Genomic DNA, 16,886 nt, shown 5'->3' with positions numbered 1-16,886 from the left:
TGGGAAATCATCAAAGTGAACAGAAATAAAGGCTTGAAATCGTAAGTCTGTGTGACCATCTTCTGCATATTTCTGCACACAAACTGTTTAGGCTTTTACCCTCAGGTGGCGCTAGAGAGACAGTTTCTTCCCCCAGGCTGATTTTTTTTCTGATGAACACCTGACAGTCAGAGATCCAGAACAACACCATGCATAAAGTCAGTTGTGTATTATTGTTCATTTAAAAAGATATTCTTTATTATTAAGAGCAAAGTGTACCGGAGTCAAATTGCTTGTTTGTCTGAACAAACTTGGCAATAAAGCTGATTGTTTTTCTGATTTTGAATTAATCTATTTAATGAGATTCACTTAGTGATGGAGTTACTGGAATAAATTAACTTTTCAACAATTTTCTAATTTATTGAACATGAGTAAATATAAAGCTTTTTTTGCTAATAAATTTATAAAGAAACAGCCTAGAACAAAGACCCTAAAACCCAAATATGGAGATGTCAGGTGACGTCATCGCAGTAGCCCCGCCCTCTGTCTGAGTGCGCAGAGTACCGGAAGTTCCGCCCCGTTGTGAACTGGGACAGCAAGCGGTGAGTGTGTGAATCTGTGCGGGCTAGTGGGCCACGGATGTGCTTTTAAACGCTTTCTTCTGGTCCGAACCGAACCTTAGCGAGGCATTTTATTGTTTAAGGGTTATTCCAAGAAATGGTGGTGTTTGGGGTGCTCGTTTAAACCTGGTCCGGGTCTTGTGGGGGACGGAAGAAGCCACCGGCAGAGGACAATACAGTCGGTGTGTGTGTGTGTTTTAGCAGCGGATCTTCCTCCAGCTAACCCGGGGGAGCAGTGTATGTGTGCGGCAGATAATGCGGGATTAAAGCCGTGCTGAGGCCTTGGAGTCGCTCAGGATGGTTTTTGGGGCTTTGTGGTTCATCTCCACCGTGTATTTAAGTCAAGCTGCCGCCATTTATTGTTTCTGTGTCCCATTCGGCAACCGTTTCCTCTTTCGATGCTAACTCATTCAAATCAGATTAAAATGAGATTTAACTTGCTGCTAGGTCGGAGGTGGAGCTGGTGGAGCTGGTGGAGCCAGCCTGCTGCATGTCGATGATCCTGCTGCTGTTCTTCAGCTGATCTGGGATCAGTGTTTGACTGCAGCACACCTCTGCTGGGTGTTTCTGTTCAGTGTAATTAAAGTCATGCTGGGAAGAAACTCGTGCTTTTCTGTTCTCTGCTGCGGTTTTGGAGTCAATCTGACCTGTGACAATAATTAACACATTTAAATTAATCTACTCTTTCTAATCTGTTGGAATTAAATCGTTTCTGGAAAAGTGAAAAATAATTAATCTTGATCAATTCTATTCAAAAATACTTTATTAATCCCAAAGGGTAATTGATTGTTATAGCTCATATTATGAAGGTTTCCTCAAAGAGACGTTATAGATGCTGATGGCTGTGGGCAGGAAGGATCTCCTGTAGAGGTCTGTCTTACAGCAGATTTGAAGAAGCCTCTGACTGAAGACACTCGTTGTAGGTCAGTCTGATGAAGAGGATGCTCAGGGTTCTCCATAATGTTCTTCATTTTATAAAGAATCCTTCTTTCCACAATGATCTCCAGAGGAGTCTCCAGAACAGAGCCTGGTGAACAAGAACTGGTGTTCTTCTTAATTTAGTTGCTTTTTTGCTCCCATGTCCTGTTGGATGAATATCTGCCATATCTTTGCATTTTTCCTCGTTAAAATGCTTGAGTAAACTCATTCATCCAGTTTGTTTGACAGTGCACACTCAGGTTTGGCCAAATTTAAAAATGAACAATAAAAAACTTTTAAGATTTTAACAAAAAGACTAAAAGAAGCATCTCACATCAAATTAGCACATAAATTAGAGGTATTTGGGGAAAGATGTAAATGACTATATTGACCCATATTTACCTAGTGATTGTCTTTTTCTTCTGGAGTGTCAAGCGTGGCCATCAAGGGAAGTTAATGTTTGTCTAAAGGTCTTAAATATTGTTGCATTGCAGAATCTGTTATGGCTAAAGTGTTATCATCTGTACATGAAACTGTTATCTTTAGATTTTGACCTATGTAGGGTTTTCCAAAGTTGGTGATGCCAATGTTGGCATCGTTAGCTCCCAAATCACTGCAGCTACTTTTATTATCAAACAGGGATCATAATTTATGGCATGTCACATTTCTGTAAGGAGTTGGCTGGAGTAGGAGCTTCTTCCTCTTCCTGAGCATCCAGGAAGGTGCTGATGAACACCTTTAAGGTGGCTCACATGTACGTGTTAACAGATCTGCTCCTCCTCGCCCAGAGTTGGAGAGATTCCCAGCACAAAATGACTCCCTGTTTTGCTCCAGTAGCTTTTGGTTGGAAATCATCACTGGATCTTTTTGGTTTACGTCACGCTGAAGTGTCACATGTTTGACACCGGGTTCCAACGCAGTCTTTGGATATTTGAGATCATTATTTTTTTTGCTATGGATAAGTATGGAAACAGAAAATAATTGTATGGAAATTGTTCGTCTATTGAAGCTTCTCTGCTGTCCCATTGTCTCAACGTGTCCTTCCTTCCTTCCTTCCTTCCAGTTTTTGCTTTTTGCAGAAGCACCTTTGAAAGCATGGCGGTTGTAGAAATATTTGCCATAAATTCATAGTGAAGTTTCATCATTTATATTTTAGAATATAAAAGACTAAAAACTGGCAAAACTCAGTGATTTCTATTTGAAAACTGTGTAGAAACCCTGTTGAGACTCGTAGAGACTGGCCTCCTTGGTTATCGGCTGAATTTGCTTAGATGAGACCAGTGACTGATTATTAAAAAAGGGCCAAATATTGGCCCAATTTCTGAACCGGCCCATATACTATCTGTAGTTGTCTGCGGTGCAGAGGATCCAAAGGAAACCTCTGGACCTTCAGAGAGCCTCAAGAACTGTTGATTAGCACAGATTTAAAATATTCCAAGAGATTTTGGGATCGTTGCACTGACAACATGAAGAAACTAGTAATTAATGGTACTGCATGAGAACCACTGTGAGCATCTCGAACCGGTGACCCGGACTCATGCCCTTTAGATGACTTTACCTGTTCTTTCACATCCCGACGGAAAACTTCATAACTGATCTAACCTGCTTCCAGTTCTCTCACTGATAAACTGACTTACAGCTAAAAGCATTTGAAGCTTTAATCAGTTAAATATCTTGTCATAACAAAGTAATTTTTCCAGTAAAATGTGCAAATTTTAATAGATTTTTCACATTTTTATCTCTGATCCTCTTAAAAAAAAACTGAAATTAGAGCTGGAAAGTTAAAAAGTGTTTCTGTCTAAGATGTTGATGCAGAGGTTCAGTCTTGGCTCAAAATGCTGCAGTAGGTCAAAGGTCATTAAATTACATTTCAGGCTTACGCACATTACTGTTGAACACCAAAAGCTGTGGGATTTTATTTTTGGATTTTATGTATATTATCGCTGATATTTCAGGACCCGTTAATCTGACCCGTTGCTGAAACTACCAACATGTAGGACTTTATGAAGGGAGCTTAGAGAAGACTAAAGCAACCAGAAAGTCCAGCAGATCCAGTATTGTGTGTCTGAATCTGAGCAGATGCTGCTCCGCTCACAGTGAAACTATTTTTAACCAGCAGCCTCCTCCAGAAGCTCAAAGATCGATCCATTTTTTCTTAGAAAATCCCACACAGTGATGATAGGCGTAGCTTCTGTTGGTCATAATGAACTGCTGATCAGTAGCAGGTCACACAAAGTATCTCTATGTTCAGCTATCTTCCAATTCTTCCTCTGATCTCTCTTATTGTCCGTCACTCACTTCTCCTTTTGTTCTTCAGCGTGAGGATCTCGGACCTCTTTATGAGGCTGAGTAGAACTTCAGATCTTCTGCTGCTGTTGGAATGAGCCTGGGCTTGTTAAAGTGCGAGGCAACATGAGGACGATTCCAGGGTCACCGTTTTAATGTCGAATCTAAAGAACAGACTAATTATGTAGGTGTAGTTTATGTCAGAGTAATAAATGGAAGAAAATCCTCGTCGCTGTCATTAAAATTAAAAATACAGCTGAATAAAAAGTTTGTAGCACATTTTTAACCTAAATGTGGCTTAAAATGTTTAAACGTTGTATTTAAAATAAGGGTGCACCTATGTAGAAATCTGGCTGATATTTTTATCCGATATTAATATTGGTCTAAAGGCCGATAACTGATATCTACCGATATTATATACTCTACTGTTTCGACACCATGAAGACACGACCCCACTGCTGTTAAACGCACCTAATCCTATGTATGTTCAGGGCTGTTGTCCTGCTAGGAGGTGGAAAGCCCCCATCGTCATGCCAGCTCCTCCTAAAGAAATCTATCCCCACAGTATGATGCTGCCACCACCATGTATTAGGGTGGGGAAAGAACTAGCTAACCTCTGACCTTCACAGAAGAACTGTATTAATACTGAATTACTTACAGTTGAACTGCGTTTCCTTGTTAGGTTGTTTTTATTTAAAGACATTTGTGTAAAGGGGGTGAATACGACTGCTCAGTGCACTAAAAAAATCTTTTTATTTAATAAATTGTGATTATTTGTGGGGATCTTTCAGTTTGCAGTCAAATCAGGAAGAAATGAGAACTTTAAGGGTTTTGAAGGTGCTGTAGTGAAGAAAATATTGCTTTTGTTTGGGCGAGATTAAGCCGACTCGTGATTAAGGGATTATATGTGACAAGAAGGTTTAGTGTTTTCTTGCTGTCGTCACTGCGGCTGAAAAGATGTCAACAGGAAAGAAACGGACAGATGTTTGTCTGCTGTTTGAGGAGGAGGGGTTTGGCTTGACCTTAGGCCCTGAAATAAATCTTGAGAATTAAAAATGAGCAGAATGGGCCCCCAGACCAAACTGAAAAAAAATGATGTTTTTATACTCGACCGTTCCTGTTTGCTGCTTCTTTTATTACTCATTACGCTTTGTTTTTGGGACATTCCTTCGTCTTTTCTTCGCCCGTTTGCTGATCTGGCGGCGTGGCATCCGACCTTCCCGTCTTCCTTCCTGTTCTATCCTGTCCCACATCATCCCAAAGCTTTTACTGTAAAACATCCTGATCTCTCAGGCTTCCATGCGGCTCAGTATACGGAGTGAAGCAGATGGAGGGAGTTTCATTTAGTTAATGCATCCGAACGATGTGGGTCTAAACGGACTTCTGTTGCTTCTTCTTTCTGGGTCGGAAGATGTTCAGTTTTAAAGCCTTTTTGATTAAAGGTGATAAAATGTGGAGTTGGCTGCAAGGATTCTGCTTTTAAACAGGGTTGCACCAATAAGAAGATGTGGCATGGCCACCAAAATGGAAATAAACATGGGTTGTTAATATCGGCCCAGTTTTACTTATCGGCCCGATACCGATATCTTAAAAAACGACTAATATCAGCCGGTGCAGATTTTAAAGCCGATCTACAAATAAAGTACAAGTTCTTGTTAGAGCTGCAGACTGGTGATGTTTCGTGTAGCTCCACAGTGTTTGGTCTGCAGACAGCTGACCTTCTTGTCATCTCCTGATTTCAGAACCTCTTCCAGTGTATGTGTGGCAACAACATGTCTGTGCCGCTGCTCGCCGAGGCTGTGACGGTGTCTGGGACGGAGAAGGAGACTGCGGCGGTGAGTCCAACCTAAATGTTCCTGAACTCAGAACATCTGATGGTGTGTGATGTCTCAGCATTTTTCTCATGGATATGCTCAGCTGGAAAGCCTGAAATGGACCTTTATGGTCATTTTGCTGGAAGAAATGGTCCAACCTTGATATTTTTATATTCAGAGGCTGCTGTGATCAGATTCCTGTTCTGTAAAAACAAAGTTGTTGACATTTTTACATGTAATTTTATAGTATCTAAAGATTTTTCCCATCCTGTATTTGAAGAAGAATCATGATCTGTAGTTTCTTCTCTGTCTGAACTGACAGATCATCCGTCTGATCACAGATGGAGCCTCCTGACAGGAAACAGGTTTGGTTTCTTTGTGCTCTGATGTATCGGATGACTGTTGCCAACCACTGTGGGTGTGGCTCTGTGCACCTGACTCACCTGTGGCTGCAGGCGTAGTGAGTAAAAGGTCATGGTGGCAGGCTCGGCAGGAACCTGACCTCCCCAAGTCTATCCATCCATCCACCCAGATGTTGCCACATCTGATTTAAATGTTATGAAGAATTGATGCAATGATTTGAATTAGCTGGGTGGAAACAGAAATGTTTAAAAGCTGGTGGTCCTTGAGGACTATAGAGAGTCTGAGGTCTTTCTTGGGGTCTTCTGATCTATCCTTATCAGATGTTTGAACCCCCTCAGCTGACCCATTTTGATAGGAAGGAGAAGAAAGTTCTCTGCTGTGATTCTGCAGCTCCTAAAGCTGTTTTATTGTTTGTGTGTGATGATGACTATCAGTGAAGCTCATCATGGTGGAATAAAAACAAGCAACTGATCTTCTGATTGGGAACAAGTACAGACACTAAGGAACTGTGCTCTGTGAGCAGAAGGAACATCAGCAGCAAATGTGGATGATATCACCTTGAGTCACTGGTAGATCAGGATCCACAACACTGTCTCCTCCTCCATCACCCTCAGCGCTGGCTCGCCCCAGGGCTGCGTGTTGAGCCCCTTCCTGTTCACTCTGCTGACGTATGACTGCTGAGACATCCCAGCTGTCATATAGCGAAGTTCGCAGATGGCACGGCAGTAGTGGGACGAATCACGAATAATGAGTCCAAATACAGAGAGGAGGTGGATCACCTGGTGCAGAGAAAACAACTTCTGCATCAATGTGAAGAAGACTAAGGAGATGGTGGTGGATTTCAGAAGGGACAAACACCCTCTCCCTTCCCTGCACATCGGAGGAGCAGCTGTGGAAGTGATCCCCAGCTTCAGGTACTTGGGTGTGCACATATCCAATGACCTCACCTGGAGTGCCAACACTTCCTGTCTGGCCAGGGAAGCTCACCCGTCTCTACGTCCTCATGAATCTGAGGAATGCTGGACATGGGAGCTGAGTCCTGAGGAGCTTCTACCACTGCGGTGGAGAGCGTCCTCTGCAGCTGCTTCACCGTATGGCTCGGCAGCTGCTCTGCTGCTGAGAGGAAGGCTCTGCAGAGGACTGTGAGGAGCAGTCTTCCCACCACCTCCGACCTCTACACATCAGGATGCAGCGGGAGGACCCTCCGCATCATGAAGGACTCCACCATCTTGCACACAGACTGTTTCAGCTCCTCCCCTCAGGCAGGCGGCTGAGGAGCATTCAGAGCGAGACCACCAGGTTCAGAACCTGAAGCTGTCAGACTGCTGACCTCGAGCAACAATCTGTAGACTCTCTCCACGCTGACCTGCACTAAACCCTTCACCCTCCAATGGTGCAATATTTAAGACTACCTCATGTTTTACATGTGGATTCAGTTCATTTCAGCTTCACTATTTAACTGTGGATATTTGTCTTTTTTGCTCTTCGCTGCATATATTTTTACTGATTGTTATTTATTGGTAGATTTAGCTTTGAATGTTATACGTAGTTTTCTTTTTACTTAAGTATGAGGCTTCTTAACGGGCACCTGTACCTTAACATGTGAAAGTTAACATGTCAGTGAGTGAGATGTTTTACCTGCTGAGAGTTTTTTTCTATCTGTGCTGCAGGTGATCTTCCTTCATGGATTAGGAGACTCGGGGTGAGTACGTCTCATGTTTTCATTTTCTAATCCAGATGTTCCTCCCAAGCAGACAGGCTATCTTTTGTTTAAATGGGTCTATATCAACGGTTCTCCGAACTTTGCTGCTTTTCCGCTCAGTTTCAGAACCTGACCAACTTAGGTCTGTGAAGCCACTTAACTCTGACCTTGGAATCGTTTAGGCACAGAAAGACTCCCAAACTCCAGAGATAAAACATCTGGATTTTTAGGGACTTTGTTGCCATCAGCTTGTAACAAAGTCTCTATTATGTAAAACTCAATTCAATTCAGTTTATTATATATCTCCAATTCACAAGTCGTCTCAAGTCACTTTACAAAGTCAGTTCAATCAATCATTCAGATTTCAAGTCAGGTTCATACATTCCAGTTAATCCTGACTTTCAAACTGTCAGATTCAGTTATTTATTCAAATTGGATAAAAAGTTTTTCTATCTAAGGAAACCCAGCAGATTTCATCCAGTCAGTGACTTGCAGCATTCACTCCTCCTGGATGAGCATGTAGAGACAGTGGACAGTCACTGGTGTTGACTTTGCAGCAATCCCTCATACTGAGCATGCATGTAGCGACAGTGGAGAGGAAAAACTCCCTTTTAACAGGAAGAAACCTCCAGCAGAACCAGAACCAGAACCAGGCTCAGTGTGAGCGGCCATCTGCCACGACCGACTGGAGGTTTGAGAGAACAGAGCAGAGACACAAAGAGAACAAAGAAGCACTGATCCAGGAGTACTTTCTATGGGAAGGAAAAGTAAATGTTAATGGATGTAGCTCCTTTAGTCGTTTCATCTAGAAAGAAAGAACAGATAAACTCTGATCCAGTTTTCAAGGTTAGAGTCTGAAAGAGAGAACATAGAGTTAGTCACAGTAGAAGCTCAGTCAGTAGCCATGTCTAGGAGAGAGAAAGGGTTAAACACTGAAAGACAGGGCCATGTGGATCATCTGTAGAAGGTGAGCATTAAGTTGTTGTCAGCAGAAGCTCAGCGGATGCCCCTCTCCAGGAAGGTGTCACAGATAGACACAGAGCCAGGCCAGGTGTAGCTTCTAGGAAGAGAAGAAACAGAGAGAGAACAAAAGAGTTAAAATCTGAAATAACAGCAAATAATGCAAAACTGGAAAGTATTACTTAAATAATCTGGCATATCTGTGATGGACTGGCGACCTGTCCAGGGTGACCCCGCCTCTCGCCCATAGACTGCTGGAGATAGGCACCAGGTCTCCCGTGACCCACTGTGGAATAAGTGGTAGAAAATGACTGACTGACTGACTGATCTTAAAAAATTAATACATGTAGCAGCAGATAGTTTCTTTACTGAACAAGTTGAAATAAACAGTTCCAATGTTAACCAATGATCAAACTCATTTGAACATGGTTGCTGTTTGATTTATTTTTGTATCTGGATGGGACACAAACGGCTGCTTCCTGTTTCCCATCAGGCACGGCTGGGCCGACACTCTGTCGGGGATCCGGCTGCCTCATGTCAAGTTTATCTGCCCTCACGCGTAAGTCAGCAGTCATATTTCCTACCTCACCTACACCTGTGAACTCCTCTGCTGCTGTTGACGCCCTTTATTCCCCCCGCAGGCCAAAAATCCCTGTCACTCTTAACATGAGGTCCCTGATGCCCGCGTGGTGAGTTGCTCTGATGAAAGATGCTGCCTCTCAACTCAACACTGGCTGCTGCTGTTCTCATGGAAACCACAATAGGCTCATTAACAATAGTATGATTGTGTCTGTTGATCTGTTGTTGTTTCTTTGACTCTGGCCTTTGTATGTGTGCAGGTTTGACCTCATGGGTCTGAGCCCCGACTCTCCAGAGGACGAATCTGGAATCAAGAAGGCTGCAGAAAACAGTGAGTCTGAAGGTTTATTGATAACATATGAATGAGTGGGACTGACACGAGAGTAGATCTTTAAGATCTTCACCTGCTTGTGGTTTTTTTTTTCTGAAAACTGCACTTACTCAGTCTGAAGTCCACATTATTTTCTAAATGTAGCACGCAGTTCTGCAGAAACAAAGTGGACAAATTTAACATTAACTTCAACCTGAAATGGCTGCAAATCGTCTTTTTATTTGAGGCATCCAGAGGACCCTCTCTGAGATGTTCCCATCTTCTCTAAATGGTCAGCTGTTGGAGTTTAATCAGAGAAACTTTAGGATTACCACTGCAATAATAGAAATACAAACAATGAAATGATCAGCTGAATTATCATCTCATGCAGACTGTTGTGATGATGGGTACTGTTTGTTGTGTATTAAATTGAGCATCTTTCCTGACAATATTTAATGACAGACCGTGTTTATGGATTTAAAGTATTGTCACTAATTTATGTGGTGCGTTGTGATGGATGATATGAAAATAAACAGCAGGATGATAAAAGACAGAGAGCTCATGTTCTTCCTGTGCTCATCTCACATTTTATTAATATTGAAACGCAGATTTTATTGCTTTTATCTGACATTACAAATATCCACAAAGAAACTAACTCACTTCCAGCTCCGGAGGAAAGCAGTTCTTTCCCCCAGTCCAGTGAAAGTTGGAACCAGAGTAGAACCAGTTTATCGGAACCAGAACCTGTGGCAGTGGAAATACCTGGCCCAGTTGAACCCTGGAGCTGGTTTAGAATAAAATGTTCGTCACTAATGCTGTCCTGTACATCTAAATACAGTAGGAAACTAGCTCTGCGTCACGCCTTAACACCTACTATTGACATATGAATCCCACAACCGACTGATTTAAGCAAGTGACCCTTCATTTAATCGTTGGAGCCAATAGAACGAGGCTATTCTACTATTTTACTGCCACCCGCTGGACTGGAGGTGTAGTGCAGTTTTCTTCACAGCTTTCCCATATGTCATTCGGCTAATTGAAATTATTCAATGGCCTTTTAGAGCAGTGGAAACAGAAGGCTTACAAATTACACAGGATTACCTAATGATGCCAGTCTTTCACGGAGTAAAACAGTTATCGTTGTTTTGTTTGTGCTTCCAGTTAGGGCCATAATCGAACACGAGGCCAGAAATGGGATCCCTCCTCACCGTATAATCCTTGGTGGTTTCTCTCAGGTGAGCAAATAGGTCAGATTCATAGTATCTCTTATTTTATACCAGAGCTGCTTGTAATAAATGTTGTAATGTTCCTTCTCCCAACCTTAGGGTGGAGCTTTGTCTTTGTACACCGCTCTGACCTGCCAGCATCAGTTGGCCGGCGTGGTGGCCCTCAGCTGCTGGCTTCCTCTTCACAAGAGTTTCCCTTCGGTACTGCCTCGCTCTGACTGGGAAGAAGTCTCAGGCTTATCAAGGTTGTGCGTCTTCCTCCTTTGTATAATGCAAGTAAGACAGTTCTGGGTGTTTTGTTTGTTCCTGCAGGCATCGAGTGGCAACAAGAACATCCCAATCTTGCAGTGCCACGGAGAGATGGACATGATGATCCCCGTGCAGTTTGGTGCCATGACGGCAGAAAAACTCAAGTTCATAGTTAACCCTCAGATGGTCACCTTTAAAACCTACCCAGGGATCCCTCACAGCTCTTGTCCTCAGGTACGTCTGGGGGCTTTTACAGCTGGTGTTTTATTCCTGCTGATGAATGGATGGAAATGATTTCTCTGCAGAAATCAGGGTGAGACACTGTGATCATTCTGCTCATACCTCTGATCTGATGTCTTGCAGGAGATGGCGGCTGTAAAGGAATTTATTGAGAAGTATTTGCCCCGGATTTGACCTCGCCTCATTCCGATTGTGCCCCTGTTGACACCTTCCGAGACACTGACCTCTGACCCCTGATCTGCTCTCCTCCTGCAGGAAACAGCCATGAGCACCCCACTCTTCCACTTCCACAAACACACACACATATGCAGACTCATTTAACAGATAATTTAATCCGCGCAGCTGAACTGAGCTCCTCATTCGCTACAACCTGAAAACGTTCTTGGAGTTTTGGCCTTCGGAGGGAGAATCTCGGACTCTTACTGCACATTCCCTGTTTTTTAATTTAAACCCTCCATCGGCTGCCTCTGTTCCTCTTCATTTTTTACCTCATCTTGTCCTCTTCTATCAGCTTCTATCAATCATAGCCTCACTACCACGCTTCCTTTCCAAGTTATTGGAAAACCAGCAATGAGTCCGAGTCAGATCATCCAAACTGCTAGGGGCGCTGTCAGGCTGGTTTTCAGTTCTGCTTCCATTTCTGCAGAACCTGGATGTTTACAAACATCCTTCTCCGACTCCTCCGATGCAGAAACAGAATCTGCTTAAAGCCTTTTCAGAGATGTATGACGATTTGTCGGTCAGGCTTTTAATTAACAGGAGAATTTGCTTCTGAGTGTTTGCAGTTCAGGCAAGACTAAAACACGAAATAATTAATCAATTCCCTGAAAGGAAACTTTTAGCTTAAAGGAACTAAAATCTGATTTAAAACCATTTCAGGTATGAAATATGCAGCAGGTCATATTTCCACATCTGAACGTTTAATCAGCACTTTTTGTTCGTAGCTCCTAGATTTGGCCAATTTGTTGCATTTTCATCTTGGAAAGTTTGAAGAACGTTGAGCTGGCTGAGACTGTCCACCTCTGGATACCTGTTGCCTTCAGATGTTCACTTTCATGTGTTTAGTTTACCTGAGCAGGGTACAGAACTCATACATAAAGGTTTTATTACAAGTGTAGTTGTGACGCCGGCTACCTGCAGAGAGCTTGGAAAGAAACAACAAAACAAAGAAATGAAGTTTAAACTCGTCAGTCATTTGTTCATCATGAAGATCTTCTGATTTTAATACCAAGGAACACTGCAGGTATCCTCTAACTGGGGTTGGGACCCCAGTTGGGATCAGGAATCAGTAGGTGTTCAGAAATACCAGGAAATAACAAAAATAGTCACGTAAAAAGGAAATTAGATGAAAATAGCAAAAACAAATGGATAAAATAATATATTGGTTTCTGGTACCAAACAGAACCTTCAGCAGCAAGATGTTTCTGAGCAACCGTGTTTCAGTTTGACCTTCTTTTAAAAACACCGACTACTTTCATATATTTTCGATATTCTATAATTTTCTGCAGGAAAATCTGTTTAAATGACTAATAAAGAATACCTACCAGACAGAAGTCACTCAGCTGTTGTGTCTTGACCCGAGGTCGTAATCTGTCCTGTTTTATTCGAGTCAACTGGCCCAAATGGCTATTAGAACCAAACCGAATGGGAATTAGCTGTAAAATGATTATTTCTTTAATCATGAAAATGGGTCTTTACAATAAAATGAAACTATACCATAGTTTGGGTGGATGGGTTGAAAGGGGTTTGTTTACAGGGTTGCAAGGATCCAAATGACAATGTGAAGGTGTGAGATGATTCAGAGCGGCTTGATGATGCTGCGTCGCCGTTCCCTCGTTCTATTACTGCTGTATCAACCCAGTCGGTCACCAGGCAGTCGATGTTCTGTAGGTGGGAAGCTGAAAGGTTTAGGAAGCACGGCTCTAACCTGACTGAAGCACTTCAGGATTATGTTGGTGCTCATTCCGACTCACCGGTGAAACGTTCCCATTAATCGTGTCTGAAAAGGAATCTCTGCACCAACAGAGATCATGATGGAATTAATCAGAACCGGTTTTGGACTCCTTCTTGATCTGGTTGTTGCTGCTTCTGCAGCTTATGAGCTCCACAGGGTCTGACTCAGTTACTGGGAGAGCTGGTTTTCCACCTTCGCTTTCATTCCAGTCTGCAGCCTGTCCGGGTCTTTTTATGGAAAAACTGTTGAGTTTTTTAGTAAACGTGAGGAAATGCAGGGACTTGATCACAGTTCCTGTCAGCCTGCGCTGTTTCTGCCAGAACTGTCAAACCTTCATGTTGATTCTGTTTCAGACTCTAACTTTCCACAAACTGCAGGCAAATAAAGAGGAACATCAGACCCGCACAGACTGCACATCATCAGTCGTTTCACTGTACCTTCCATCCATCACTCCGTTATGTTGGAGCAGTTTCTGACCCTTTACCCTCCTCCTCATATTCCTCCACGATGCCAAGGAGTTCCTGAGTTTCAAACCCTGTAATCCCAGAGAAAATCCAGAACGTTCCTCCTGCTGTAAGCTGTTAACAGAAGGACAGATTTAAATATCTAAAGTTAAACTCCAGTTAATGTTTTTAGAATCGGTTAGAAGCTTCCAACATGCCTGAAAGGAGGTGAATTTCAGCAGCTTTGTGTCCGTGGAGAGGTAACATTGGCCTTCCTTTTCTGTTTGGGTTCTGATCTTCTCAAAGATCATTTGAAGAGAAGGACAGACATCAGTTTTGATTGTTCACAAATCGATGAATGTTACTCCCTGGTCTCCTTTAGTGTTTTCATATTTTTGATCCTGTTTTAGGTTTTTTTCTGGAATCTGTTCCTGTTTTTTCTGTTTGTGATTTTTCTTTTTTCTTTGGTCATTTTGTTAATGTTGCTGTGGTTTTTTTTTTTTTCTTCACTGATGTCATCTCATCCTGTTTTTGTCTGTTTATGATGTTGAGCGTTAAGATGTGTTGAGGTGAGACTGATCATCTCTCTGCTCATTTTGTTCCCAAAACGGCTTTCTGCAGAATAAACGATCCCAAAAACAACAGAGAAAGTCTTGAGTTTTTGTTTCTGGACACACAGCTTCTCCACACATGCTCAGGGAAGTTTTTTCTTTAATTTGGTTTATTCTGCAAAACAATAAGGTAAGTAATAAAATGTTTCCACATGTTCCTTCTTCAAACAACTAAACCCTACTCTGCCTTTAAGGATACAGATCCATGAAGAGTTTCAGGTTCCTGGTAAAGATGTGCTCTTGAACCAGCACATGTTCTGAAATATCTGCTGAATGTTTCTGCAATAATGTTGAACTTCAAATTGCTTCAAGCTCAAAGTCCATAAATGTATGATATGAAAGCCTCATCCATGTCTTCTGGCTGCCATCTTTAAGGGTCACAAACAGATCATCTGCCTCCATCTAACCTCATCTTTCACTCCAACTCTGTAGATCCTTCACCATGTTCATGAACCTTCTCTGTTCCTCCTTTCTTGCATCTCCAGATCCAACATCTCCACCTCCTCTGCACATCTAAACCATCTCAGCCTTAACTCTAACTTTGTCTCCAACCAGAGGTGTCCCTCTTCAGCACTCATTTCAAATCCTGCTGGTGAAACATGGAACATCTTCAGCTTCATACATTGTTAAAAAATTAACATTTTATTTTCACTGACGTTAAATGTGGTTAAGCTTTTCCTGTTTTGAGAACGGTTGGATTAACTAAATAATTTCTATTCTATGCCACCAAGATGAGGGAATCTAATCTCATTTTCTCAAATCTCCGGTTTAGATGTGATCAGATTATTTTGCCTTTAAATATTTGGGAAGGTCCAGATGATGTCATGGCTTTATAAGCTTCTGATAGATTCATTCAAAGCATTTCAGTTAAATGGAGGCGCACCAGTACATGTGTTTTAAGGCAACACTTCAAGCACACTGGTTCCTTCTGTGACATCATCAAGCTTGGGCACAAATGGGTTTCCAAATAGACAATGACCCTCAGCATACCACTAAATACGTTACAAACTGGCTTAAGGGACACATCCTTCTAAACGTAAGATCTTCCAGAACACAAAGAACGATGCTATGAAACAATGTTTGCCTTCAACACTGTTTCCAGGACGTTATGAACACTTTTCCCTAAGGGAGCCACAGATGGACAATATCAGAATACATGAAAATTAGCAATGCACAATATATCGGCGTATCCTTTGGTATCGGCCAATCTTAGTCATTTTTTCACATCGGTATTGAATGATAAGTAAAACTGGGTGGATATTAACTGCTGTTTGCCCCTGCAGGTCCAGCTGGTGTGTTTTTGAGTAACTAGTCTTGTGTGCAGGACAGAAAAAAAGTAGCTTTTTTCCAGCTGTACTCCTATGAGGACCAACGGGTAATTCTACCAAATAATAAGGAAATGTATGTAAACATTTAAAAACATTCAACCTAATTTTGGAGTTCAGCAACTAGAAATCTGACCTTCAGCTTGATTTACTGTCTGACAGCGAGAAACAGATGGTTATGAGTGATTTTATTCAGTGTATGTAAATATCTGGCTTTATCTGTACTTACATTTTTACACATTACTGTAATTTACTGCCTAGAGGCTAACAGACCATATCCTTTAATTATATCAAGGCATATTTCAGCATTTTAGCCTTTTTGTCTGTTAAAGACACTCGAGGTCTAAGACAAATGGTAATCAAGAATTTATATGAAATCATATCTTTCAGGTTATTTTTGCTTGCTACAGCTGGATTCAAAGAAAATCATAAACTCTGAAGATGTGCCGATGGGAAAATATACTGAGAGATAAACATTTCAACTGTGGAAAGAAATAACTATCTTAATCGATGCACATTGGGGAAATTAATGCAACACAAGCTAATCCAGATGAAGTAATAAAAAAAGCATTGACAAAACTAGGACTAGTACTATGTAATTAGCTGTAAGAGTACGAATACTCTAAATATGTGGTGTCAGATGGGCCAAAATCATAGAGCCAAGGGCACCCATGGCACAAAAAAAATTGTTTTTATTAAAACCCCCAAAATCATATGTTTTTTTTAAAGATATGATAGATTTTATTCATCTCACAATGGAGAAATTAACTTGTTACAGCAGCTCTTACTAACACACAAGTAGAAGGCAGATAATTATGAAAAACTGTGCAATCAAAGAAAGAACAAGGTAGATGTACAGAAACAAGTAGTAATAATAGAATAAAATGTATGAGACAGGTAATCAATGGAAACATGTAACAGGTGTGTACCAGGCTGCAGAGAACTGAGGGGAATGTGACTAATTACAACTGATGAAGCAGAAGAAAATAGTGATGTGAGGAACTGGACTAATGAACAAAACCAAGTGAAAAACAGATTTGTAGGAAATATAAACAAACATGAAACACAAGAATCTAAGACGTAACCACTAACAGAAATAATCTAATGACCTGGATGAACAAAAACACAGCTGACTGAGAAAAGTAGATAAACACAAACACTAAATGACAAATCATTGTGGATCCAAAACTCACAAAGGGTTTTGCATGTTTGCTTTATTAAAAGAAAGGCATCCAGTTTTCTTTCTAATATAGTGTTTTCTCAGCATAAGAACAGGATCTGGGTCGAGCTTGCTTTTAAAACACGTG

The 16,886-nt window shown here is 41.6% G+C and overlaps 1 protein-coding gene across 3 annotated transcripts; it reads left to right on the top strand.

The window, feature by feature from the left end:
* The first annotated feature begins 546 nt into the window (after window positions 1-546).
* Window positions 547-14,285, top strand: lypla2 (lysophospholipase 2). 3 transcript variants are annotated; one of them, XM_047383975.1, is made up of 10 exons: window positions 547-581; window positions 5,546-5,638; window positions 7,651-7,682; window positions 9,136-9,201; window positions 9,284-9,331; window positions 9,482-9,552; window positions 10,693-10,766; window positions 10,857-10,958; window positions 11,070-11,240; window positions 11,370-14,285. In XM_047383975.1, exons 2-10 carry the CDS (start codon window positions 5,561-5,563, stop codon window positions 11,418-11,420), a joined length of 693 nt encoding a protein of 230 aa, XP_047239931.1. In that variant the 5' UTR covers window positions 547-581; window positions 5,546-5,560; the 3' UTR covers window positions 11,421-14,285. The 3 variants fall into 3 exon arrangements, with proteins under 3 accessions (XP_047239931.1, XP_047239932.1, XP_047239933.1); XM_047383976.1 differs by lacking the exon at window positions 547-581 and adding an exon at window positions 595-781; XM_047383977.1 differs by lacking the exon at window positions 547-581 and adding an exon at window positions 1,500-1,522.
* The last annotated feature ends 2,601 nt before the right edge of the window (window positions 14,286-16,886 follow it).

Source organism: Girardinichthys multiradiatus, chromosome 13 (assembly GCF_021462225.1).
Source record: "Girardinichthys multiradiatus isolate DD_20200921_A chromosome 13, DD_fGirMul_XY1, whole genome shotgun sequence".
NCBI lineage: Eukaryota > Metazoa > Chordata > Actinopteri > Cyprinodontiformes > Goodeidae > Girardinichthys > Girardinichthys multiradiatus.
The sequence above is the reverse complement of the archived record's forward strand: the minus strand, read 5'-3'. Positions and strand labels throughout refer to the sequence as shown.